At 35.7% G+C, this 25,381-nt stretch overlaps 1 protein-coding gene across 1 annotated transcript in view; it reads right to left on the bottom strand.

Moving 5' to 3' along the window:
- The window catches only part of FAT1 (FAT atypical cadherin 1), a gene marked incomplete at both ends in the record, with an annotated part of 99,343 nt that overhangs the window by 13,749 nt on the left and 60,213 nt on the right, over nucleotides 1-25,381 (bottom strand). The window contains 11 exons of the mRNA XM_084286306.1: nucleotides 2,508-2,705; nucleotides 4,772-4,915; nucleotides 5,252-5,389; nucleotides 5,809-6,023; nucleotides 7,976-8,365; nucleotides 9,711-9,944; nucleotides 11,235-11,388; nucleotides 12,786-12,982; nucleotides 13,617-17,684; nucleotides 19,777-19,987; nucleotides 20,204-20,479. Of these exons, the coding sequence (XP_084142432.1) occupies nucleotides 2,508-2,705; nucleotides 4,772-4,915; nucleotides 5,252-5,389; nucleotides 5,809-6,023; nucleotides 7,976-8,365; nucleotides 9,711-9,944; nucleotides 11,235-11,388; nucleotides 12,786-12,982; nucleotides 13,617-17,684; nucleotides 19,777-19,987; nucleotides 20,204-20,479 (6,225 nt within the window). The remainder of the gene's footprint in view (nucleotides 1-2,507; nucleotides 2,706-4,771; nucleotides 4,916-5,251; nucleotides 5,390-5,808; nucleotides 6,024-7,975; nucleotides 8,366-9,710; nucleotides 9,945-11,234; nucleotides 11,389-12,785; nucleotides 12,983-13,616; nucleotides 17,685-19,776; nucleotides 19,988-20,203; nucleotides 20,480-25,381) is intronic.

The raw sequence follows: 25,381 nt of genomic DNA, 5'->3' as shown, positions 1-25,381 counted from the left end.
GAGTACTGAAAAGCAGGGGCAATGAAGGTCAGTTAAAAAAACAAAACCAAGCATCAATGGATTATGCACAGCCATCAACTTAAGAGCTGCAAGAACAAAACAAAAATTAAAAACCTGGTAAACTTGAGAAGATGCCTTTGGGGTTAAAAAAAAAAAAAAAAAAAAAAGTCATTCTTTTAAGTGGAAAGAGTATTTTTTCCAGAAGGTCATTTATTTGTTTTTTTTTTTGTGTGTCATTGAAACTGAAGGCTTGTGATACGGAAATGCCTAGTTTTAGTCTTGGATGCCTTCATACTTGTGTATGCTGACTCGCTAAAGAAAAGATAATAGCAAATTATAGCACTGTGTCAATTTAAAAAGCTATCATAATAAATGATGATAAATGGCAATTGAAAGACGGTGACATACTTCCAGAATCCAGACAGGGAACGTTTAAATCAAAGGATAAGACAGGTACAAATATTGAGATTGCGTGATAACAGCATTAAAAAAAATGACATTAGTATAGTCTGCTTTAGGATGTATGATCTTTGAAAAGTCTTTGTTCTAAATTAGTATATTTGTTTTAAGATGCTTGTTTAATTACTGTGTACCATTAAAATATCCCTTTTATTCATTAGAAACAAAGAAGAAAAAGTCTTAGAAAAAAGACACTCTTCAAGTGCTATGCTAAAGATAAGACAGACAGAGTACTGACAGGCTGTTTACAGGCATCCTACAGCCTAGATGACTTGGAAATGAAAATAAATCCACCTAGAGAAAGGTGTTAGATAGGTTCCTCATACAGGCAGACACGTTAGGAAGGACCAAATGTTCAGGTAAGTCATGAAAAGGGACAAAGGCAGTGTAAGGCTCCACAGAACAGTCATAATTACAGCTGCATGCATTCATAGGAATATGCTTTAGAAGCAAAATACATAGAAATCAGTTACTGCTCAGAAAAAAAAGATATAAAACATACAAATCTTGTATGATACTAAGAGCACATACAGGAAAAATACTACTTGACATTCTTCCCTTAGCAAAAAGGTGACAAAAATTTGGAAAGCCCATTACGTAAGAGTAACAAAGCCCACCTCTACTGCTCTTTTGGACTCATGCAGCCTAGGAAGGCCAACAGAGCCATCACTTCAAGGCTAACCTGTCCCATAAGGTCATTACTGAGAAGAAAATAGCTGACAGGGGGACGATTTATATCCTTACCCCCTTTTTCATCCATGTATATGGAAATATATATATATATATATATATATATATTTTAATATTATATAAGGAATATTCATATTCCTTATCTAGAACTGAAATGGAGCCTTTATCTATGCTGATTCTCATACTGATGTCTCCTTATACCACATTTCAGTGACTCAAGCAGGAAATCACAGTACCTGTGAGACTTTTTTTCCTTGCCCAAAGAAAAGAGAGAGATGTGCAAATACACCACGATTATTACCCCAGTGTGGACAGAATTCACTATGCCCTGGAGCAAATAGTACTGGTCTAGCACTCTGCACATTTGCTCATAAATTATGTGCAATATTACACAGGAGAATAACATGGAGATTTAAAGAAATTCCTGTAGGCCATGTAAAAATAAAGGTGAGAAGTTTTCTAAAAACATGTATCTGGAAATGAAGTGTAAGAATTAAGGCCAACTATTTTTAGCCTATCAATTTCAAGTTCCCTGGTCACAGTTTCTTAATTTATTACTGAATTATAAAGGGCTAGATTTGATTTTTAAAAAAATGGCTTAAACTTTATGTTAGGTTACATAAAGTATTTAGAGAACTTTGCTATATACTCTCTGTTAATGTAACTGATTTTTGAACATGGCCTGGTCTTTTGGCACAACTGCAGCAACTATTTACAGATAGTTGCCTTTCAGGGTCACTTTTGAATTCTTTGCCACTGCAAAATTCTGAGACCTACAAGTAAAGTGCTGTTTATGAGAATCAGACAGCAAGGCTGAATGCTATCTGATACCATCCACTAATTTGTTTTCAACTGCCCTTGACAGAACAATGTAGCACTACAGAAAAACATGCCAGTACTGCTATGACGTGAAACTTTTAAAATCCCTGTTTCCATTGTTATCACTGCAGTCCAGCTCACAGCTTCAAGCATCACAGTGATGGCTGTCAGAGGAAGTTTGCAACAAATAGTAGGTGGCTCAAGAGACTCATCTTCTGCTGGCTTCTCTAGATAGATGCCAGAGTAAAACAAAATGCATAGGCTGAAAAATGCATCCCATGTGAAAGACAAGGTTCACTTGCAGTGAGTTTAATTAAGGTTACTATTACACCTGTGTAGATTTCCATTTAAATCAAGACTCTCTGAACATTCTCCCACAAGGGACATGCCTCAAATAACTACTTAGCATGTCAAGATCTTCTGAGAAAGACAAGTGGCTATCCTCCAAGTAACAGGAAAAGGTGGTGGATTTAGCATGAGTGGAAAAAGTTGAGTATTTATACTAATAACACAAAACAGCTAGACACAGTGTATCCTACCTTAACGTGAAGTAAATAGTGATCCCTCACTTTTCGGTTCAGTGCAGCAGTTGTTGTCAGTATTCCTTGCTGGTTAATCTGGAAAGTATTTTCTTCATTTCCACTCAGGATGGTGAAGAGGAAAGGCGGACCATTGTGTGAAGAATCTTTGTCTGTTACCACCAGCTGCAGCACACTAAATCCAATAGGCTTATTTTCCTATAAATGTATAATGCAACCACATTGGTTTTGTTGTAAATGAGGATATACAGTGAGATTGATTTTTCACAACAGAAAAAAAAATCACTCTCAATCCAGTCAATCAGTATCAGTGAAATCAGAATGACAACATTATGAAAAAACACCACCCTCTGTTTATAATGACAAAAACAATAAAAGGCAGCACACTCTTAAACTTTATTTTTTTTACTTTGAGATTGTTAAAAGTAGCTCAGCCTTGTACATCTATTTCTACTTTTGGTTTGAATTAAAATTATAGTAGATTAATTACTTAGTTGTCAAAGATTTCAAATTTAGCTAAAACACCTGTTAAGAATAATCTAATGCCTTTTTTTGGGAGGACTACAAAAGCACGCTATTCTGTCTAACCCACTGTGTGCCTTATTATTGTTCCGACTACAGCTATGGTCTGGTTAAAATATGAAATCCTGGTTTAAAAGTTTGTACCATAAAATGTCAATTTTGCATCATGTGAATGCCCCAGGTTTCAGACACCTCACACACTTAGGTTTATCGTGCATCTGATACACACATACAACCTTATCTAACAATCATAATACCTCTCCTAGAATATTTATGTTATGCTGTATTTACCAGATTTTTATATATACATATTTTAAATGCAAAAAAGTGTTATTCCAAAGTACAACAATAACAAAATGCTACTCTTTCGTGCTTGCAAAACCTAACAAGCATACTCTCTGTTCTTGAGAGATTAAGTAGGTGACATTCTGTCAAGTTAATTTTATCAGATACTGCAGCCTGGCCTTTTTTCTTTTTTTCTTCCTTTTAAGCAAAGCAGACAAGGATCACAATTTAAAAATACAAATATTTACATTTCGACAACTAAGTTAATTTGGTTTTCATAATAGCTAAGCATATTTTCAACTGTGACCAAATTTGTACATTTCCAACGTAACAGGAAATGCAGACCAGCATTCTTGGGCAACTCCTTCAGCTTCTTCTCCATGTCCCTTATACTGGGATGGGCTAATATGAATGAAAAATAAAATGTCTTCTTTTTTTAGTTGAGTAAAGGAAACATTACTAACATTGGCTTAAGACTGTATTTGGGGAAAGCAAAATACCTTCAACAACACACAAAAATACAGTTCTCGCTTTAAAAAAAAAATCATGACACCTTACTTGCATACTCTAAATGTTGGGTAGAAATGAATCCTCTTGTCCTCTTTTGGAAAAGTACCTTTACAAATCATGTACATGGTCTTGAACAGAAGTAGTACATTTGGATGGCACAGTGTACCAGATAGCACTGCCTGATCCTTATTTATCTGTCATACAAGGCCAGGCCAGACACGAGTGACAGCAAAAGGACCCAAGGAATTGAACTGACTTACATTACCAGTATAGAGTTCTTAATGTGATTCTTTTGTTCCTTTCCATTCATTCTCTACTGGATTCAGGAAGAAAAGTACAGAAGCTGTCTCTGCTATCTTTGCTTTAGTAGAGAGTTCTCTGAATCAGGCCAATACTTGACAGCCATTTGAGAATCTAGCCCACTACTAACATCCTAAGGTGCAAAATTAGTCAAAAGACTGGTATGTAGCCATACAAAATACTACTCCTGTTTTGTAATGCCTCTGATCCCAGAAGAGAACAATATGAATTAACTCCTGAGCTATGTGTCACAATGCAGAGTATCTGCTTCACAGTAACACATACCTAAAGTATCTTTTCCCAAGCAGTAACTTGAAGATCAAAAATAAATAGAAAATTATGTATGATTTTAAGGACATTGTACATATGAATTCAATGTATCACAGATACACATGTACACACGTGAAGTACATAAAAAGGACACACTCTACTTGCAAAATAAGTTTCTACATAGACTGCATAACATGGATTTTGTAACCCTTAATACTTGTTCAAGCAGGCAGTCTCACTGACAACATTAATTAAAAACACAGTAAAACAAAATGGAAGTATTAAATTTACCTTATCTTGCAGAATATTTAAAGTCACAAATTAACACTCAAATAATACTATTTTTTAATTACTAAAACTTTACTGCATGTGTTTACCTGGATGATAACGCTATAGTTTCCTTTTGAGAATACTGGAGGATTGTCATTTACATCAGAAACATCAATGTTAACAGTGGTTGTGTTATGTCTAGGTGGGTTTCCATTATCTGAAGCTTGAACTGTCAAAGTATATCCTGAAATCTAATAAATAATAATAATAATAATAAAAAAAAATCACATATTCAATGAAGAATAAAGAAAGAATAACAAACTCAGCTTTTCTTTTAAGAAATATTTTAGTGCAATCCTCCATTAAAGCTTGCCTTTATATATTTAATCCTTTCTCTCCCCTTGCAGATGTCCCCTACCTCCCAACCCCAGAAGGCATTGACATAAATAGGTGCTTTCACTTCTGTTATGGCTGTAATAATTTTAGAATGTTTGAAATATTAATTTACAAATATATCAAAAAATGGTGGTTATCAAAAGCAAATACCTAATTAAATCCCCACTGCTCAATAAGTATAGAAAACTTACCTTTTCTCGGTCTAGAAGTTTAGTGACTTTTATTTCACCCCTGGTAGGGTCAATTGTAAAAGGATTTCCCTGATTGCCCTCTATAATGGCGTAGTGAATATAGTTGTTGGAAGGTCCATCAGCATCATCTGCCATAACCTAAGGAATATTATAGGATCATTTAAAATAATCTAAGTATGTTCTATAATTTTTCAAACAAACTCAGCCTGAAGATGATCATAGCTGGTTTGGTCTAACATATTACGTAGTTCTCAGGAGAAACATCATAGTATTCTGAACATATTATTATCACTTAATTTTCAGAATGAATTCAGAAAATTATTTTAAGTCCTGTTCTGATGAGGAGAAAAAAAAAAACAAACACAAAATAATATAATACTTCCCCACAGCATTTCATGTTGCTGGTTCTGAAAATTCTTCAAAATATTTTTCAGTTACTCAGTGGCAAACTTATCTATTCATTTATCCCCTTTCTCAAATCAATATTTATTCCTTCAAGACTGAAAGTATGATTGTTATGACAGCATATTTCAAGGGGAAAAAATGACAATACGTACTGTAATGACTGACTGTTCAAGCACAGCATCTTCACTGATTACTGCAGTGTAGGTGTCTTGGCTGAACACTGGAGTATTGTCATTGATATCCGTTACATTAATATTCACTGTTACAACATCACTTAATGAAGGTGTGCCTCCATCTGTGGCTTCCACTGTCAAGTAATACTCATGAGAACTTTCATAATCCAAGCTTTCAATTATAAAAATGGCTCCTATTGGAGAAAATAAGACAAAACCATAGAAATCCCACTGTTACTGTAGTATTATATATTGCAACTTCTGATTTTGTTCTGATGAATACTCAGCTTCTTCAGGGCTCAACTTGTCCCTGTAAAGCTGGAGCTACACAGTGAGATAATCAGGCTTTACACATAAAAAAAAAAATAATCAAAAATTCCTGCCATTACCACAAAAGATTCTTATAATTTAAAACTACCTGGCTCACATTATATAATTAAAAAAGAATAAAATAATGAAGAAGTTTAGAAAATGTCCTTTTCAATATTTTCAATTACAATTAACCCAAAATACAAAAACACCTTTAGCTTGACTTTCCTTGTGACCAACATTAATTTCAGGTATTGAGAATACGAAGGATACTCCAGTAACAGAAGTGCCTGATCATGATTTTGATTGATAGAGATACCTGAGTTAAAGTGCGAGCTCTTAACCAAATAGTTAAAATAGTTCAGTTGCTAATATACACAATAATTTACAGCTGGAAGAGTGTTTTCCTGGAATCGTCTTTCAAATATGTGAAGAAGTTAAACTAGCAAAGTATTTCTACACTACAACACCAGTGTGCACGCTGGAAAAAGCATTAGGAAGAATTACAATTTCTGTTGCATTGGTATAAACAACTGCTGTTAACTGTTAAAAAAAGTCATGATTTCTACCCAAAAGTATTGTCATTAGTAGGGTAAATTTTTCCTAAGAACCTAAGTGCTTCCAGAGACTAAATCTGATTAACACGCAAGCCTAAAATCTCCACTGTCACGCTGGATATACGCTTGAATAGAATATTCCAATCTCTCTTTAATGCTGCATCAAACTCCTCTAGAATTACTGTCTTTGTAGGCCAATGAGTATTTTTCCCTGCCAATTTAATTTCTGATCTTTCTTTTACTGAGTCTGGCCACTCATTCTGATTACATGGGTTTTGTGAAAAGACTATTATGCTTCTATCATTACAAAACCATGTCTTTCTCCCTGGATGGGGAACATTCCAGCTAGGAAACCTTTACTTTTGCCAGCTATATCTTAGAATCATACAATATCCTGAGTTGGAAGGGACCCACAAGGATCATCGAGTCCAATTCCTGGCTCCACATAAAACAACCCAATAATCAGACCATGCATCTGAGAGCTTTGTCTGAATGCTTCTTTAACTCTGATAGGCTTGGTGCCAAGACCACTGCCCTGGGCAGCCTGTCCTAGTGCCTGACCACCCTCTGGGTGCAGAACCTTTCCCTAACCCCCAGCCTGACCCTCCCCTGTCCCACCTCCATGCCGTTCCCTCGGGTCCTGTCACTGTCCCCAGAGAGCAGAGCTCAGCGCCTGCCCCTCTGCTCCCCTCCTGAAGGAGCTGCAGGCCACCATGAGGCCTCCCCTCAGCCTGCTCTGCTCTGGGCTGGACAAACCAAGGGACCTCAGCCACTCCTCATGTGTCTTGCCCTCTAGACCCTTCACCATCTTCACAGCCCTTCTTTGGACACTCTCTAACAGTTTTATGTCCTTCTTACATTGGAACACCATAACTACACACAGTGCTTGAGGTGAGGCCGCCCCAGCCCAGAGCAGAGCAGGACAATCCCTTCCCTTTCCTGGGGTGAATCAGGCCCAGCACTGCCAGCCAGGTGTTATATGGATCAGTCAGGTTATATGGATCTGTGTCTATGAATCTAACTCGAATAATAATAATAGCAATAAATGAAGTTACTATTCTACCTTCTGTTGCACTCATTTAGTAGGCATCCCATCAAAACAGGTAAATAGACAGTAGCGCTGGCTTCACAGCCAGGATGGTGGTATGGATGATGCACATAGATTATGCATTATATATTTGGATGAATTACTGCAGAACATAGTATAAGCACTATTCTTGGTGAGACTAACATATCCTTTCAGGATAAACATTGCAGTAAGACCAGTTGCAATCTGTTACCTGTTGTTGAATCAATACTGAATTTTCCATGTTCGTTCCCACTGGCTATTGAGTATGTGATTTCAGCATTGGCTTCAATGTCCCTGCTTGCAGCGTAGATCTGCAGAACTTCAGTTCCAACCAAAGTGTCTTCTGATACACTTGCACTATATTCCCTATGCTCAAATACAGGTGGGTTATCATTTATATCCAAAACGGAAACTATGAGGCTACTTGTGGAAGAAAGTCTTCTAGGTAAACCTTCATCTGTAGCTTTCAAAATCAGAGTGTACACAGCTTGTAACTCCCGATCCAAAGGCTTCTCCAACTGGATGATTCCTGAGAATTCATCGATAGAGAACTGGCCCTCTGCAGAGTTCACCAGTGAATAATGGATTTTACGGTTCATCCCTGCATTTTGAAAACATTGGCAGAGTTTGAATCAGCAGTCAAAATACACCAACGTAATAACAGGTCTGATAGCTATAGAAATATAATATGCATGTTAAATACTATCATTCACGCTAAAGTAAATTTCAACAGGAGTTAAAGGCTCCTGTCAAGGCCAGAATGATTTACAAAAAGATGTAATTAATTAAAAAAAATTAAGCTAACACTTCATTGCACCAATTTTCTGCAAGACAAAAAAATATGAAGCATGGTTCTGCTTCAGTCACAGTACTAGCTAATATGAAACGATTAGTAATACAAATCTAATTATAACTTTAGAACAACAGCATCTGCTTAGCAGGCTTAAAAAATAACACAGGAGGATATGGAAGAGTTTGGCTGTATCAAATAACTAGACATCATTCCAGTAAGTTTATTTAAGAACTATAACCCAAAATTAACAGGAATGTCATTTCTGGCAAACACTGCTGTAAAGTAGAGCAAACAAAAAGCCTACAGGGTTTTGGACCAAGTATTTTGCTCCAGAGTCTCAAAGAGTAGTGAAGTGTGAAAACATCTGTCTGCTGCCTTTCAATTCAGCAACCTAGCTATATCATAGCACAAAGCAGGTTAGTTGTTTCAAGAGACTAAGGCAACTATTAATTATGTGATTAATAAACTGCTGATATATGGAAATCATACACTTTTAAATACTTTATGCTGTTTTGTTCTTCCTTCCAAAAACAAAGCCTAAGAACGAATTCTACATGTATCTAAAGTCATTTTCAGTTCACGTTCACTTAAATAATTATAACTAAACAGTGATGAAAGAGATAGCAAAAATCTTAATGGGCAGCATATGCTTTTAGAATAGAATAGAGTAGTGCAGTTGGAAGTGGCCTTCTTAAAATCTTCTTAAGATCATCTACTCCCTACATAAAATTTTAATTGACCGGTTATCTTTATGGTGTGATCATTAATGCCATTCCTGAGGAATGCACATTCAAAATCTATGAATAAATATTTACACAAGTATATTTGGTCTTCTTTCACTTACATCAGGAGTAAAAGGATGTAACTGACCGTAACAGTTTAGCACACAAAAAATAATCTAAATTCTGTCTCCTTCCTCCCTCTTCTTTTTAACAGAGAGAGACAAAAGGGATGTTTTCCAAGCCACTCACATATGGATGTCAGGTGTTACATGCTTTAGTAGACCTAAATATATCTTTCAGGAGTCTAATCCTGAGATGTATTGAAAATCTGTCAGTTCCACTGAAAGACTTAACACCTTTCAGGGTAAGCCTAAATAAACATTACTGTAACTTTGAGACCACGACAAAAGTATTGGTCAAAGAATGCATACCCGCATCTGCATCTGTTGCCTGCACTCTTGTCAAAAGGGTTTTAGGCTCTGTGTTTTCAAATACTGTAATGGAGTACGGATCAGCTGTAAACTCTGGGGCATTATCATTCACATCTTCCAGAGTAAGAATAATATTAGCCTGGCAGAATCTTCCTCCTCCATCTGTGGCTTTCACTAGAAGGTAATAAACTGCTTGCTGCTCACGATCAAGTGGCATTAATGTTTTCAATTCACCTATAAACAGAATAACAAATATAAGTTAATACAAATTGCAAGAGTCAAGTAACTTTAATATGCTCTCTTTTAAAATCTTTGTACTCAGAAAAACAAAACAACAATTTTCTTTTTTAGGATAATTTAATCAGTGGCTAAGTCAGCAGCTGTACTGCACTAATAAGTTCCACTTTGGACAAAGCATGTTATTGGCCTGCCTTTTGTGCTTGAGGAGATTAAATACTAAAACCCTTGGCTTTTTTTTTTTTCCCCAAATTCTTCTGAGAAAAGAATTTAGCTAGAGTAAGAATACCCAATAGTCCAGAGATAATGTATGTACAATCATGAATTAATAAGTTACTATGTAAAGAAAATTAAAATATGAGAACACAGGTTTTAATAAAATGCAAGGTGAAGTCCTGGGCTATTTTGTTGTTTCTTCCACAGGTATTGACTTGGCCCTCTCCTCTAACATTTAATGAATAAACAGAGCTATTCACACCATCAAATATAACATGCTGCTACAGAAAAATTTCTAGAAGCCTAACACATACTTTCTTACCCAAGTGACAGAAAACATGATGACAGGCATAAAGTGTAGTCATTGTCTTCTTTTGACTGATTAAAAAAAGTATTCTGAAATGTTGTTTGCAAGTATTCTAGCCCCAACAATTCTGAATTTATGTAACAACATGCAAGCATAGCACACAGGTGACAAAGTCTACCCCTATGAAATAAAAAGTGAACATTGCATTGACCTACCTTATAACCCAGAAGATATGAATGCAATGAAAACCAAACAAAGCCAGGGAATTTAAAAGTTTATCTTGCTTTTAAAATGATTCCAGTGAAATTGGAGGCAATTTTGGTATTTACTACAGAAAGGAAATGTGTTGCTCATTCTAACCTCAGCCTATTTAACATACCAAACCAAATGATGGCAAAGAGAGAATCTGAATTAAGATATTCTCAGTTTACAAACTATGATCGCTACTAACAAAATATAAAAAGCACAACATTCATGGTGTACTTTTACTCCAGTCCCTTCTGCATGAAGTTTCTGGCTTCTGGGAAGTTACCTTATTTACTCTTTAGTTCCTTGTGTTTTAAACACTTGCCTTTTCCCTGACTTCTAATCAATATATTATTAGTATTTGTACTAGAAACTCACAATTTAAATAACAGTTACATAACAAACTCAACCATAATGCAAAGCTTAAAATACTGACCTTTATGCATGTCTTAATGTAATCATATAACATTTTATAAAATTACATGATAATTACAATTTTGTGTGCAAAGCATTATTACCTGTGTCTGGAGTGAGTCCGAACTTCTCTGCTCCTGTGCCATGCAATGTGTAAGTAATTTCTGCATTGGAACGAATATCTGCATCTGTAGCAGATACCTGCATTATGAGTTTGCCAGGAAGGGCATCCTCTGGAACAGTGTCAGTGTATAAAGCCTGAAAGATTTTAAAATTTCATTGAAGGACATAACACGTAGAGTAAGTAGGGCTTGGAAAGGGGATGGAAAGAACGACAGATGAGATAATATTCTGTTTCAATGTTTGGAAAAACATGAAGTGAACTGGAGAATGAAATACCTGAAAATGATAAGGGCTTATGATTTTCCAATTAATTACCTCACATTTATTAAATTACACATAAAGCTAATTATTACTGAAACCACAGGGACTCTTGGGTGTCAATGCATAGTTAAGAACTCTAACCACTTGTCACTGATTAACTGCTAATTAAGTACATTCCCAAGGTAGGAGTTCTGAATTTTTGGCAATTTTTTCCTCTTTCAGTAAATCAACTTGTCTAGGTCTGACTCAATCTAGAAGAAACTGACGTCGATATTTTATGTAACAGTGCATGAAATACAAGCTTCCAGTTTAAAAGTCTCTGAGCACTCTAACAGTTCATTTAAATGAGGGATGTGATTTCAATTAGGACTGAGACTTATAACACCAATATTATCAAAAGAATAAAGCTAAAAACACTGACTTTCCAGTTTGTATTTAACTACAATAATTTGTATGCAAGTGATCACTGACTATTAAAAAGAATCAGTCACTGTATACTTGATCCTTCCTAGGACAAGAAAAGATTTTGTCTTTCTACCCAGTAACATCAAATCTGTGCTCAACAAGACAGCTATGAAGAATCCAATCATGCTAAAATTAATTTTAAAAAGGCTATGAAAATCTAGGGGTTTCTTATAATGTAGCCATACTTCCCCCTTCTTGTTTTTTTTTTTTTTTCCCCTCATTTTCCCATTCTCTACCTTTCATATCTGTTTTTGCAGACTATCAAATGTGGTAAAGTAGATAGCTTAGTAAAAAGAAAACGTTTATGGATTACAGATTTTTGATGTTGCTGAGTGCATCTGCAGGAAAACATTCCAGTCTTTTCAACTCATCTACTCTTATCACAAATACATCAACTAAGTGATGGTATGTGGCTTTCTTTGGCTTTGCTTCCTACAGAAAAAAGAGCATATAAACTATAATGGCAGTAGCTTAGAACAATTCATATTTGGGAAAGCATGCACTAACACAGGAGAAATGAACTAAAATACTCCTCGTACTCTTTTAACACCCAGAAAGTGTTAAAATTGTATCAATGAATTGTTGTTGTTTGCTTTTTTTTTTTTTTTTTATTAACAGAAACTTGTCCATTGCTTTCTTTGACAGCAGTACTAGTCCAGTATCTTAGTAGTCCAAAGCTCTGTTACCAGCATAAAACGAATACCTATTTGTATCCTGAGAACTCCTGAGAAGCAGTTTCAGCTAAAGTGTGCTTACATTTTACCTACAGAAGCAGCTGGACATGGAAGATAGAAGACTGTGCCTACCTTTTCACAAACAGGACTATTATCATTGGCATCAAGGACTTTAACCTCCACCACAGCTCTAGTTGCAAATGTCCCATCAGTTGCTGTAATGTTTAGAAGATAATTGTCCTTTTCTTCCCTGTCCAGGGGCTTTTTCACATAGACTTTCCATTCATTCTGTATATTTTCAACAGCAAACTGTCCCAAGGGATCACCTCCTAAAATACGAAAAGAAGCATTTAATTAAAGACGAGGGAGAATGTTGCTCTGTCAACATAGTTTTTGAAAGAAAAAATCCAAATGCAATCAAGCACTTTCTGTGGCTTTATATGGAAAGAGCTTCATTTTTCAGGTAGATATAGTCAGTAGATGGCTCATACAACAAACCTAACTGCTGCCAATAGGATCTATAAAAATCAATATAGAGATTCATGTAGCATTATAGATAACATCATAAGACACTTACACAGAAAGAATAACATTAGAATACTCCACTGGAAAGCAATACTTATTTTACAATATTTCTTGGATTCCTTGTTTAAATGCATCATTGATTTTAGTGTAAATCTATATTTCTTAATAAAATGCAATATATAGGAAGCAAACAAAAAAATAGGAAAGCATGTTAAGCAAAGCACATGTCAAAGAGAAAGTCAAAGACCTGTTTTCTAAAACTCTTCTTCCCTTCCCCCCCCCCCCCCAAAGTCCTTATTTCATTTTAAGGCACACACATTCTTTCTCTGCAGCTACATGATTTCCAGTGTTCTTCAATAATTTGAAGGATTAAGTTATACCGCACTTCATTCCAGGACTACTCAAATGATTATTATGACATTACTCAAAAAGAGTTACCTGTAATGTAGTAAGAGACTTGTCTATTGGCTTCTTCTGTATCAGCATCGGTTGTACTTAAGATGGCAATTACTCCACCAGGAGGGTCATCCTCACTGACTGTTCCTTTATATATCTCTGCAGTAAAGCGTGGAGGATTGTCATTCACATCTGTAACAGTAACTTCAACCACAGCCATAGAAGACAGTTGAATTTTTTCACCCCGATCAGATGCGACCACTGTTATTTTGTATTTGTCTCGCTTCTCATGGTCAAGTTCTTTGAGAGTCGTAATCCAGCCAGTTTCCATGTTTATGGTAAAAGACTCTATAATGTCCAGTTCTTGAGAAGGATCTAAGCTGTAAGTGACCTGCCCGTTGAGTCCTGAATCTGAGTCAGTGCCTTTAACTTGGATGACTCTTGTTCCAGCTGGCATGTTTTCTACGATGAATGCTTCATATGGATTAGACTCCAAAACTGGTTTGTTATCATTTGCATCTTTTACCTGAATGCTTACCTCTACTGTGGAAACAACATTATAATCTTCATTTGTATACTGTGCTAGCACTGAGAATTGGTACCACTTCGTTGTTTCATGATCAAGATTCTTCTCAAGTTTCAGCCTTCCAGTCTGTCGGTCAATCACAAAAAAATCATCTCTATTGCTTTCAGGAGTGTTTCCTTTAATCAGACTATATACCAAAGTCTGATTATGCTCCGCTTTGATAACATCTATCTCAGTTCCAATTGGAATGTCCTCGGAAACCGTGTAAGAATAAAACGGTTCTGAAAATTTTGGAAGAGGCACTTCTGGTGGTAGTATTCTAACATAGACAGGAACAACTGACTCTTTCTGGGGGGATCCACCATCGACTGCTCTAACAAAGAAGGTTAGAAACTCATTTTCTAATCCAATTAAGCTTTCTTTTGTAGTAATGATACCAGACAATGAATCAATTTCTAAATTCTCTTTAACATTTTCAGACTCTGCTTCAATAGCATATGTGATATCTGCATTTGTACCCTCATCAGCATCAGAAGCCCAGATTTTAATGACAGAAGTACCCCGTGGAACATCAGATCCAATATTTACTTCATACTCTGTTGCTCGGAATTGAGGAGCATTATCATTGTCATCTGTAAGTATTACATTGACTGTACAGAAAGCAACTTTTCCTCCCGAATCTTTGGCCATTAAACTAATGGCAATAACTTTTTCTGCTTGTGTTTCACGGTCAAGCTTTTCAGAGGTAAATAATTGCCCTCTCTCATTTGTATAAAACCTATCTTTGGCAAAGTCATTTACAATGTGGTAAGTGATGTGGCCATAAGTACCAGAATCTTCATCTGTTGCTTTAACTTCAGTCACCAAAGTATGCAATGGAGCATTTTCAGCTAGTTCAACCTCATACTCATTCTGGCTGAAAACAGGGCTGTGCATATTGGCACTGGTTACAGTTATATGAACTTGGGCTGAACTTCTGAAAACCCCATCAGAAACAGACACATTAAGATTGTAATGTGACTTTAGCATCTGTCTGCGTAGGTTTGAGACAGTGATAATGCCAGTTTTACTGTTAATTACAAAATTCTTTTGGTCATTGCCTGTCAGAATGGAGTACTCCAGCTTGTCAACATCTGAACTATCTGCATCTGAGGCTTGCACACATGTCACAAAATGTCCACGGGGAGCCAGTTCACTAATTTTAGCTTCATAAAGCAATTGGTTAAAAAGAGGGGGATTGTCATTGAGATCAGTTATATCAACAGTTACAATAGTGTCACTGCTCAAGGGCAGCATGCCACCATCTATTGCCCTTATTAGTAACTTCTGTTGCTGAATTTTTTCGTAGTCCAAAGTTCTTGCTGTGAGAATGAGTCCAGTGCTGCTGTCTATGTGGAAGTAGTCATGACTTTCACTGTTATCCTCAACCAAATAATAGGAAATCCCCCTGTTTGTTCCAGAATCAGCATCTGTAGCGCTCACTTGTAAAACAGATGTTCCAATGACAGATGCCTCAGAAAGGGTTGCAGTGTAAGACTGCTCTGTAAACACAGGAGGATTATCATTGATGTCTTCCACTATTATGTCTACAAACACATCAGCATGTGCCCCAGTTAGGGAGTCTGTTGCCCGAATACTCAGCTTGTAGGCTGGATGAGATTCGAAGTCAAGAGGGGCAACAACATTTATAACTCCAGTGTTGAAGTTGATAGTGAACTGATTGAAAGGATCTCCATCTGTGATGCTGTAAAACACTTTAAGTCCTTCTGGGCTGATTGCTTGTACATGTACAACAGGACTATGGAGCTGAATGTTTTCTGGTATCTCTGCGCTGTAGAAAGGCTTTTCAAAAACTGGCATAGCTTTATTCATAACTGTAATTGGGACTATAACTTCAGCAGAAAAAGCAGGTTCTCCTCCATCTTTTGCCACTACTGTGATCAAGTACTCCTTATTTAGTGTGTCTGGTTCAAACTTCTTCTTCAGTGAGATTTCGCCAGTTGGATCAATTTGGAAATGTTCATGATGTTCTTTAAGATAGTAATGTACCTCTCCATTTCTGCCTGTATCTTTGTCTACAGCAGTGACACGTCGAACAACATGGCCTACTTCAGCGTCTACTTTAACAACAGCATAATACGGAAGATTAACAAAAAACGGAGCGTTATCATTTACATCTTCCACTGTCACTTTAACTACAATATGTGCAACAACTGATGGTTTATGTTCCTCTGTCACTTCTATGACCACATCAAAAGATTCTTGCTGTTCACGATCAAATGGTATTCCTGTTGTTGAAAGGACTCCTGAAGTTGGGCTTATTTTAAATCTGCTGTCTGGATTTAGAATATGGTAAAACAAAGGCTCATTTATTTGATTCCCTATAGCAGTAACCACAGCTATTGTTTTTGCCTCGGTGGAATTCTCCTGCACTGTTGCAGAGTAAGAACTCTGTGTGAATTTCAGCTGGCTTGTCTTGCTTTCTTTCACATTAATTTTTACAGATGCAGTGCTTGCAAATCTGCCATCAGATGCTCTCACTGTTAATTCATATCTGCTTCGTAACTGAGTTGTATTTTGTACTGTTATATCTCCAGTCTTAGGGTTTATTGCAAATTTTTCTCCAATGTTGCCGTCGATAATGGAATAAATTAATTGTGAAAAAATGCCTGAATCAGCATCAGTGGCATTTACGCTGATGACTTTCACGCCTTTATAGGTTGGAACCAAAATGGATGTCTCATACAACTCTCTTGAAAACACAGGAGGACAATCATTGATGTCAATTACATAAATAGTAACATTAGCTGCATATTCTGCATATAAACGTGGTATCCCCATATCATGTACTTGAACTGAAAAGTGGAAAATGTTTGTCTCCTCGTAGTCCAGACTCATTACTGTTCGAACAGCACCAGTGCTAGAATCAATGGCAAAATACTTGCGGACAGATGGTTCAACAATTTGATAAACAAGCAAAGCATTTGATTCTTTATCAGCATCTGTAGCTCGAATTACTAATGGGACATTCTTGTCAGTTAGAACCACACTGTTAATTGAAGCTGATTCACTGATGAGTCCTGTATATTCAGCCTGCATAAAAATTGGTGTATTGTCATTCTCATCGCGAAGATGGACCAAAACAGTTGCATTAGTGGACAAGCCAGCCATGTTTGTTCCCTGCACAGTCAATGTGTAAATGGGCAAAGTTTCAAAATCAAGAATCTTCTGAGAAACAATGACGCCTGAGTTGGGGTTGATAGCAAAGGCATCACCTATATTACCATCCTTTATTTCATAAATGACTGAAGACTGACTGTATGCTGTAACCATTCCAACAAAACTGCCAATGCTGGCACTTTCACTAATTTCTGTAGAATATTCTTTGGCTGTGAATTTTGGTGAGGCATTGTCAGAAACTGTAACAAATATGCGCACAGAGGTCACTTCACTCATTGGAGGATCTCCTTTGTCTGTAGCTTTTACTATCAAGTTGTATTCTTCCTGGTTACTACGATCTAATTCCTTTGCAATTTTAATCATACCCAAGATGGGATCTATAAAGAAGGAATTTCCAATATTGCCTATGAGAAAAAAAGAAAAGTAATTAAGATAAAGGTATATACAAATTAATAAAAAAACAAAAGTTTATTTGGCCATGTACTAAAACAGACAGAGAAAATAAAGACAATTTTGTTTAACAATCATTTGTAGCCTCTCAAAGTTTTCTGTCATGAAGAGCTCGCACTAATTCTAAGTTTATTTGTGGAACCATAAAAAGTTAGTAGAGCTATCCAAGACTTGAAAATAAATGCAAAATATTTGACTCATTTTTCATTAAAAAAAAAAAAAAAAAAAAAAACTCAAAAGATGGCAAGTACTCTGCAAATTTCAACATTATAAATTATTTATTTTCTTTAAATTATCTTTGTAACTGAGTTTGTGCATAAGCCCACTTAAGTATCTACTGAAGTTGAAAAAATTATATTCATAAATTAACATTAGTGGAAGACAAGTTAAATTTCATGATCTAAAATAACTAGACTGTTCTGAAAAATTGAAATGTTTTAATGACGTGTTAATTGTCATCGTGTTAATTGTTTAAGCATTAAAGCACTGCTTCAAAATTAATCTTTCTGAACTGTATCAAAAGTTGCATTTCTAATTTCATATTAATACATAGGCAAGTTATTCCTTGTGATGAAGTATTAGGGAAAAAAATAATACTACCTGCTAATTATTGCCAGCTGCCACTTGATAAACATTTGTTTTCTTTATACTTCCAAATATAAAGAACACACGGCACACAATATTCAGCTCATGCACTAAATATAGTGAGTTTTAACATTTTACTTCCTTAAAATTTATGTTACTAAAGCCATGTTCTCAGCATGGAAAAAAAATTTTAAGAACTTCTGAGTTATGCATACAAGTAGGCAAAAGATTGTTGGTCTTTTTTTTTTTTTTTTTTTACGTGGAGGCTCTAAACACAGTGGCATTCTTAGAATATCCCATTACAAATCTAAACAGTAATTACAAACATTTAAGGAATGTTCCTTCCATAAGCTTAGAATATCAATTATAATGCTTTAACCTCCCGGTCCTATAAAATAAACTTAACCTAAGTCTTACATTTACTCCTATAAAAAGCTAGAAGAAATCAAGAGAACAGGGTTTAACTTAATTTTAGACAGCATGCATACACATATTTTTCTTACAATGTTTTGGCATTGATAAAACAAGAACTACTAAACTAGCAAAGGGGAAAGTTTCATGAACATTAGTGTCCTGCCTAGCAAAAAAGTAGTATTTTTTACAAATAACAGAAAAAAAAAACATATTTTTAGAATTTTATCAAATACATTATTCTTGTTCAAACAATTATAATTGCAGCTTCATTTTAATAGTGTTTAAATGTGTTTTCGAAACAAAATAACATTTTGGAGGAAGAAACGAATAATGCTTACAAAATACAATTTACATACCTTTACAAAATAACTTATGTCAAACAAGAATAAACACTTGTGTATAACACCTTGCATGCAACCGTAACTGAACAAATTTTACCTACTGTTCTGTTTAAAATGCAATTTCTTATGCTTGTGACTGGGACTTTTGTTTTAAATCACTTTCTAGATTGAAGGTCGTACAGCACATAGTTAATGAAATATAAATGACTTTTTTTTTCAGGCATAGGGAGGTTCAGGACCTTAGTTATAGTAGGCTTGTACCTAGATTTCATGGGCCAAACCAAAACTCACTTCTGCATGCTAAGTGAACTCAATCTGTGCCATCCCATATTCACACCATTCGAAATCACTGTCATTAGAACATCATTGTTATAGGCATATTCAGGAAGACACTATGAAGTGAAAAATAAGTAGCTGCACTTAACATTCTTCTCTGGTCTATGATCTGAAGGACTCTCTATGGTAAATTGACTGGCTATTAAAGGAATTCTTAAATATTTTATTGAACGAGAATAGCAATCCTGATTTAAAATCGGCTAGAGGGAACCCTGCAAAGCAAGCCCTTCCCTGCTACTTGTATCAGAAAGTTTAACTTAAACTGGGACAATTCAGCGGTTATTTCTGCAGAACTATATGGATATCATAAGTATCATCAAATAACATTTTAGAAAGATGCAAGAACTAAGATGTAAGAATGTCAACATACCTGATTCAATAGAATACACAATTTCAGCATTTTTCCCTTTGTCCTTATCTAATGCTGTAACCTGGAGCACTGCTGATCCAATAGCTGCTGACTCATATACCCGTCCTTCATAAGAAGAGCTGGTGAACCATGGAGCATGGTCATTCGTGTCACTAACATTAATGACGATCCTAGCATAGTTGCGCTTTACAGGAACATCTTGATCTCGAACCTGAAACAATTAGCATAACACTAGTAATTATCACTAATAACTCTGAAGTTCATCAAACATTAGTAATAATTCAATGTTCAATCTGTACCAGAGACAAAGCCTGCATACAAATTAAACACACAAAATCAATGAATGTTTGTATTATGGGGACAAATTAAAAAGACATTAATGAAAAAAACTTTTATAGGATACAGAACAAATATTGTGCTTATTTACCATTACTGTGAGAATATGCTGGTTCATGGTCTCATGATCCAGTTTCTCTGAAGTATAAAGAGATCCAGTTCCAGGGTCCAGACGGAATTTTTTAAGACTGATGGGATCTGTGCTGCCCTGCATAGTATAAATGAGTTTATTCTTCTCATCTCTGTCCGTGGCACTGACTTGCAAAATTTCTGTCTCTGGTACAGTGTCCTCAGGTATAACAATTTCATATTTTGATGCAGAAAACTGAGGCCTGTGGTTATTTGTATCTATAACTTTGATGTATACCTGAAATGATACAATAGGGAGGGAAAAACATTAATCATATTTGGGAAGCAAAGATGAAAATTAGATCATAATGCTAATACAATTCCAATGGAAGCATTTATTATTATTATTATTTTTTTCCTCTCTTTTCAGAGAAGGAGAGACAGGTATAGGGAAGAGGTAGAGGAAAAAAGGGACTCACTAAATCCAAATCTGCCTCACCTTCCTTAAAGTCAAAAAGAGTTTCTAAGAAGATTTGAAGGATTTTATTCTAAGTAACAGCAAAAAGATAGCTGCATATAACTACCAAAGTCTTGAACCAAACCCTGCAGGCACCACAGTATAGCCTCATGAATTGAAGTGAGAATCTGGGAATACAAAGACAGAAGTGGGTGTGTAATTTTTGGGTAACTCTGTATTATAAAATACAATGGTCTTCCCAAAAACTGGGATGTCACCCACTCTGCTAGCTGAAATAATTGTTACCAGAAAGACTATTTTCAATAATTGCCCTCAAATAAAAAAAGGATAGACAAGCACATAAAATGTAATATAAGAGAGTTGAAGAGGGCAAGTGTGCAGTCTTAAGAGTTAGATACAGAATAAAATGCTACACAAGGAATAAAAAAAAGAAGTTGTAAGTTTATTTGAAACCACAAAACAACCTGCGGGTAAACAAGGTCACCAGGAAATATAAAAAAGCAATTAAAACAAAGGAAGCTTGTGCTAAATTACAATTCTGCTTCAGTCCCATTTACTAAGAAGAACAGGGAGCATGACCCTACACAAAACAAAATAAAAATGTGATACTGGTAAAGCAGTGGGGCTGGAATAAGCTGCTAAATGAAATAAAAAAATCAGCAAGACAAGATGAGAACCACACACAGATTCTGCTGAATTGCAGAGGAACAACAAATAGATGGCAATGCTCCTAATGTAACATGCACTGCTAATTAATACTGAGCTCCACTGCCAGGCAGCAGGGCCATGCGCATGTACACGTGTGTGCACACTGGTATCTGCAGCCACAAGCACAGCCCCCTAAATATTTTACTCATAGGCGTTCCAGATCAGTGAGACATAATCCACTATATGGCACATCCTTCAGTGTTTGCCTCCTGTGACAAATACAAACTATCACCACTTTTTATAGGAAAATGCTGCCTCCCACAACCTACTAGAATTCTCAGAAAACAGAAGAAATAGAAAATAACCAATTCTTTGGCACATCAATAAAATCCCTCGCAAGAGGTTGCTATGGAAACTAAGGAGTTTGGCTTCTTTTCTCATTGATTAGAAACTACTTACAGATAGAAAATAAAAAGAAAAAATACTGATTTCCAGTAGAGAGAAAATTAATGGTAGGTTATCCAGGAGGTCTTTTAGGTCAAAGTTATATTCATTAACAAATTCAATTGGAAAATGAACAGCAAGCATGAAGAGAATATGACCTTACGTATGCAATTTTTTAGATTATCATTATTAGAGCAACACAAAAAAAAAAGTTCTCTCTCTCTCTCTTTTTTTTTTTTTTTTAATTCTGTATAAATTAATACATTTTAATGCATCCTGGAAGAAGAACTGATATCAAATTCTGAATGGTCCAGTACAGTCACTTCCACAGTAGTTTAGTAAAATATATACCTGCACATTGAATACTCACACTCAAGAAAATAAAAAATGAAACCAAATAAAGACGACTAACAAATGAAAAAGCAGAAAACCCCAACCTCAATATAAATCAAACTAGACTAGTACACGTTGTATAAATAAAAGCTTAGGAGACCATATACAACACAATTCATACACAGATAATGTGCTTTCAAAATCAGTACACCTCAACAACTTTTTATTCAATTCCCACCTTCTCGCAGATTATTAAGTTCAGACTCAGAAAAACAGTGAGTGATAAGATAAAGTGTAAATTTTGATGAATCTAAATCAAAATCATTATTTAAGTTCATGTGTATTCCTCTCCAGATAAGAAAACATGGAAACTATGGTAAAACTTGGTGGTGAGGGGGAATGCAACTCCAGAGCAACTGTGTTAGATCAATCTGCAGAGTGGAAGACGTGGCCATTCGTGCTGCTGGAACTACACAAAACCAGTGCAGGAAAACAATTTCTAGAACACAGCACCCAAAAAATTTTGCAAAGTACTAAATGAAATACCTGAAATGTAGTGACTGTGATGCCAACTAATTGTATTATTAACAGACATATTGCTAAGGAATTAACACAATGACTCAGTCAATGACCTGCTTGCTCAGGTATTCAAATTACTTGTCAAATTACTTGCTCAGGCATGCAGCTTTTCTGAATACCGGTAAACACAACTGCAAAAACAATCTGATCTATAAGTGTAATCATTTTAAATGCACCTAAAATTCAGAGTTCATGTTTGACTCGGCTGGAAAGGTCTTTTATCTACACACTTTAGGATTCATTTCTCACTCACTGATTTGTTACTTTATGCCTATCTGATGGACAAGCGTAACATGAATCCAAGTGCACTCTTGCAGTAAGGAAGGCTAACCACATGCTGGGCTGCTTGAATAAGGGGATCAGCTGGCAGGGGGAAAGGAATTACTCCCCTCTACTTAGCACTTGCTTGTAGGACTGTAGATCCACTATAGTTTTGAGCCCTGCTGAGCAAAACGGATCTTGACAAACTGAAAAGAAAACAGTTAAATGCTGTTAAAATTCAGACTTCTCAGAGGTGCACAGTGAAAGAACAAGAAGCAACACTGACAAGCTTCAATAAGGGAAATTACAAGTAGACATAAGATAAAAATAAAAATTTATTTTCAAGAAGGGTTGCCTAACACTGACATAAAAACATGTCCAAAGAAGATAAGCTTTAGGTTGGATATTAAGATAAATTTCTTTACTGCAAGGGTTATGTGGCATTAGAACAGGCTGCCAAGGGAAGTGGTTGAGTCACCATCCCTGGAGGTCTTCAAGAAATGTGCAGATATAGAAATTAGAAACATGGTTTAGTGGTGGACTTGTCAGTATTAGGCTAAAGGTTGGACTAGATGATCTTAGAGGTCTTTTCCAACAGGAATAATTCTATAAAGAGGTGGAAGTCCTGTCATCTCAGGTGCTCAGAGCTGGACAAGTCCTTGAACAACTTGATCCAACTTTACAGCTTGCTCTGCTTTGAGCCACTAGGCTTAACTAGATGAGCTCCAGGACTTCCCTCCAATCTAAAGTCTTGGTCTAAGAACTAATAGACTAAGGAAACCCTGCTTTCAAGACAGATATTCTTGATGATGCTAAGTGACAGATGCTAGATGTGCAATTTCCTCTCAAATGTGAAAAGACCAAATTGTCATGTAAACTGTTAAGGCCTTCACATTAAACATGAGGCAACAGAAGACAAAAGTAAAATTGAACTCTCAGTTATTAAAGACCCACACACTATGAGATGGGTTTGTGTGCTTGAGAACAAAGTAACTACATGAAGAGTTTGTGCTACTCTAAAGTAAAATGTATAATAAAAGACAATTCTGCAAATTTTCAATGAAATTATTTAAAGATTCAAATTAATTATATGAGTATTATCACTTAAGAAAGAAGTTTCTTTGTGAAGAGGCACACAATAGAAAAGTTTGACATTAATAGACCATAATGTGATCTCTGAAATGAAGAAGTGTGGAACTGAAGAGACTTGACTGACTCTGCAGGGCTATGTAAGGACTGGATTGCACAATTTTTCTCTCCTCACAGATCTCTCAGAGAACAATACAGTCTGATGATACAGAAAGAGAACAAAGCAAACCAGGATTACTTAGGGGAAGGACTTGAAATGAATTACTTAAATAGCAGGTGAAACTGAAATTTGCATAGGAATGCATTGATTTTTAGTATGTTATAGAGTGGATATGTGTCACTGGCAAAACACATTGTGTAATGTTTAAAAATGATGTTCTTTTGGATTGTTTTAAACTAATTTTTCATTTGCTGAATTCTTGTTGAGTTTTAAATCTCCTCTCTTCATTCATAATAATATTATAGTTACTTTGACATGTTTATATTCATGTTCATAAACAAAAAGTTTTATTATCCAGAGATAATAAAAATGCATTCTGTTTCCTTTATGCCTCTGTGGAGCAGAGTGGTGATCACAAGCAAAAATGCACATTTAATCAATGAAGAACATTCTATCCTTCATTCCTAAGTCAACCCCAAAGCATAATGTCCATATAAATTTTGCACAAAGCAACATTAAATATTCTGCAAAGCACAGCAATAGGTAAAATGCCGCAATTAGCTTTACACCATTTCAAGTGTTACTTCTAATGAAAAGAATTGATAGTCATAGCAAGGACTGGAAGTAGCATAGCTCAAAACAGGACTTTTATTTATTTGTTTTCAATAGTTCGTATATTGCTTCTCGTATCTTGTGAATAACCTTTTCTATTTAAGACCAAAACATAATAATCTGAAAACATTAGTACACTGATTTGCTTTTCAAATTATAATCCTTCCAAGTCATCTCTAATATCATTTGTCAAACACCACTACTGTAGGCCTGGAATTTGCTTGTCCTTATTTTGCATCATGCATTTGGCATTTAGATGTGCACAGAATTCTAATAGCCTCCACGCCTACGGCTGCTGTATTTTTCAAAAAAGCTATTTAACTGAAGTCCTGAAAGAGTCAAATGCTCTACAGATGTTAAGGGCCCAAGGCCAGCAAAAGCCTTCTAGTTTAAAGTCAGATTCAATACACTACTTGTACACAATGAGATCGATGTTTCTTGTGTCTCGTCCTCCTTCCCAATATCTTGAAAATGTCGTTAGCTTTTTCAAGTTGAATTATAAAATTACTTAGTATGCTGTTAATCAAGGCCTGTTAAATTGTTTACTGTATTTCAAATGTTTACTTTGTAAGCTAAAAGCTGCACACAGCTTATTG

This window comes from Netta rufina, assembly GCF_964035555.1.
Source record: "Netta rufina genome assembly, chromosome: 4".
NCBI classification, from domain to species: domain Eukaryota; kingdom Metazoa; phylum Chordata; class Aves; order Anseriformes; family Anatidae; genus Netta; species Netta rufina.
This window is presented reverse-complemented; position numbering and strand designations above follow the sequence as displayed.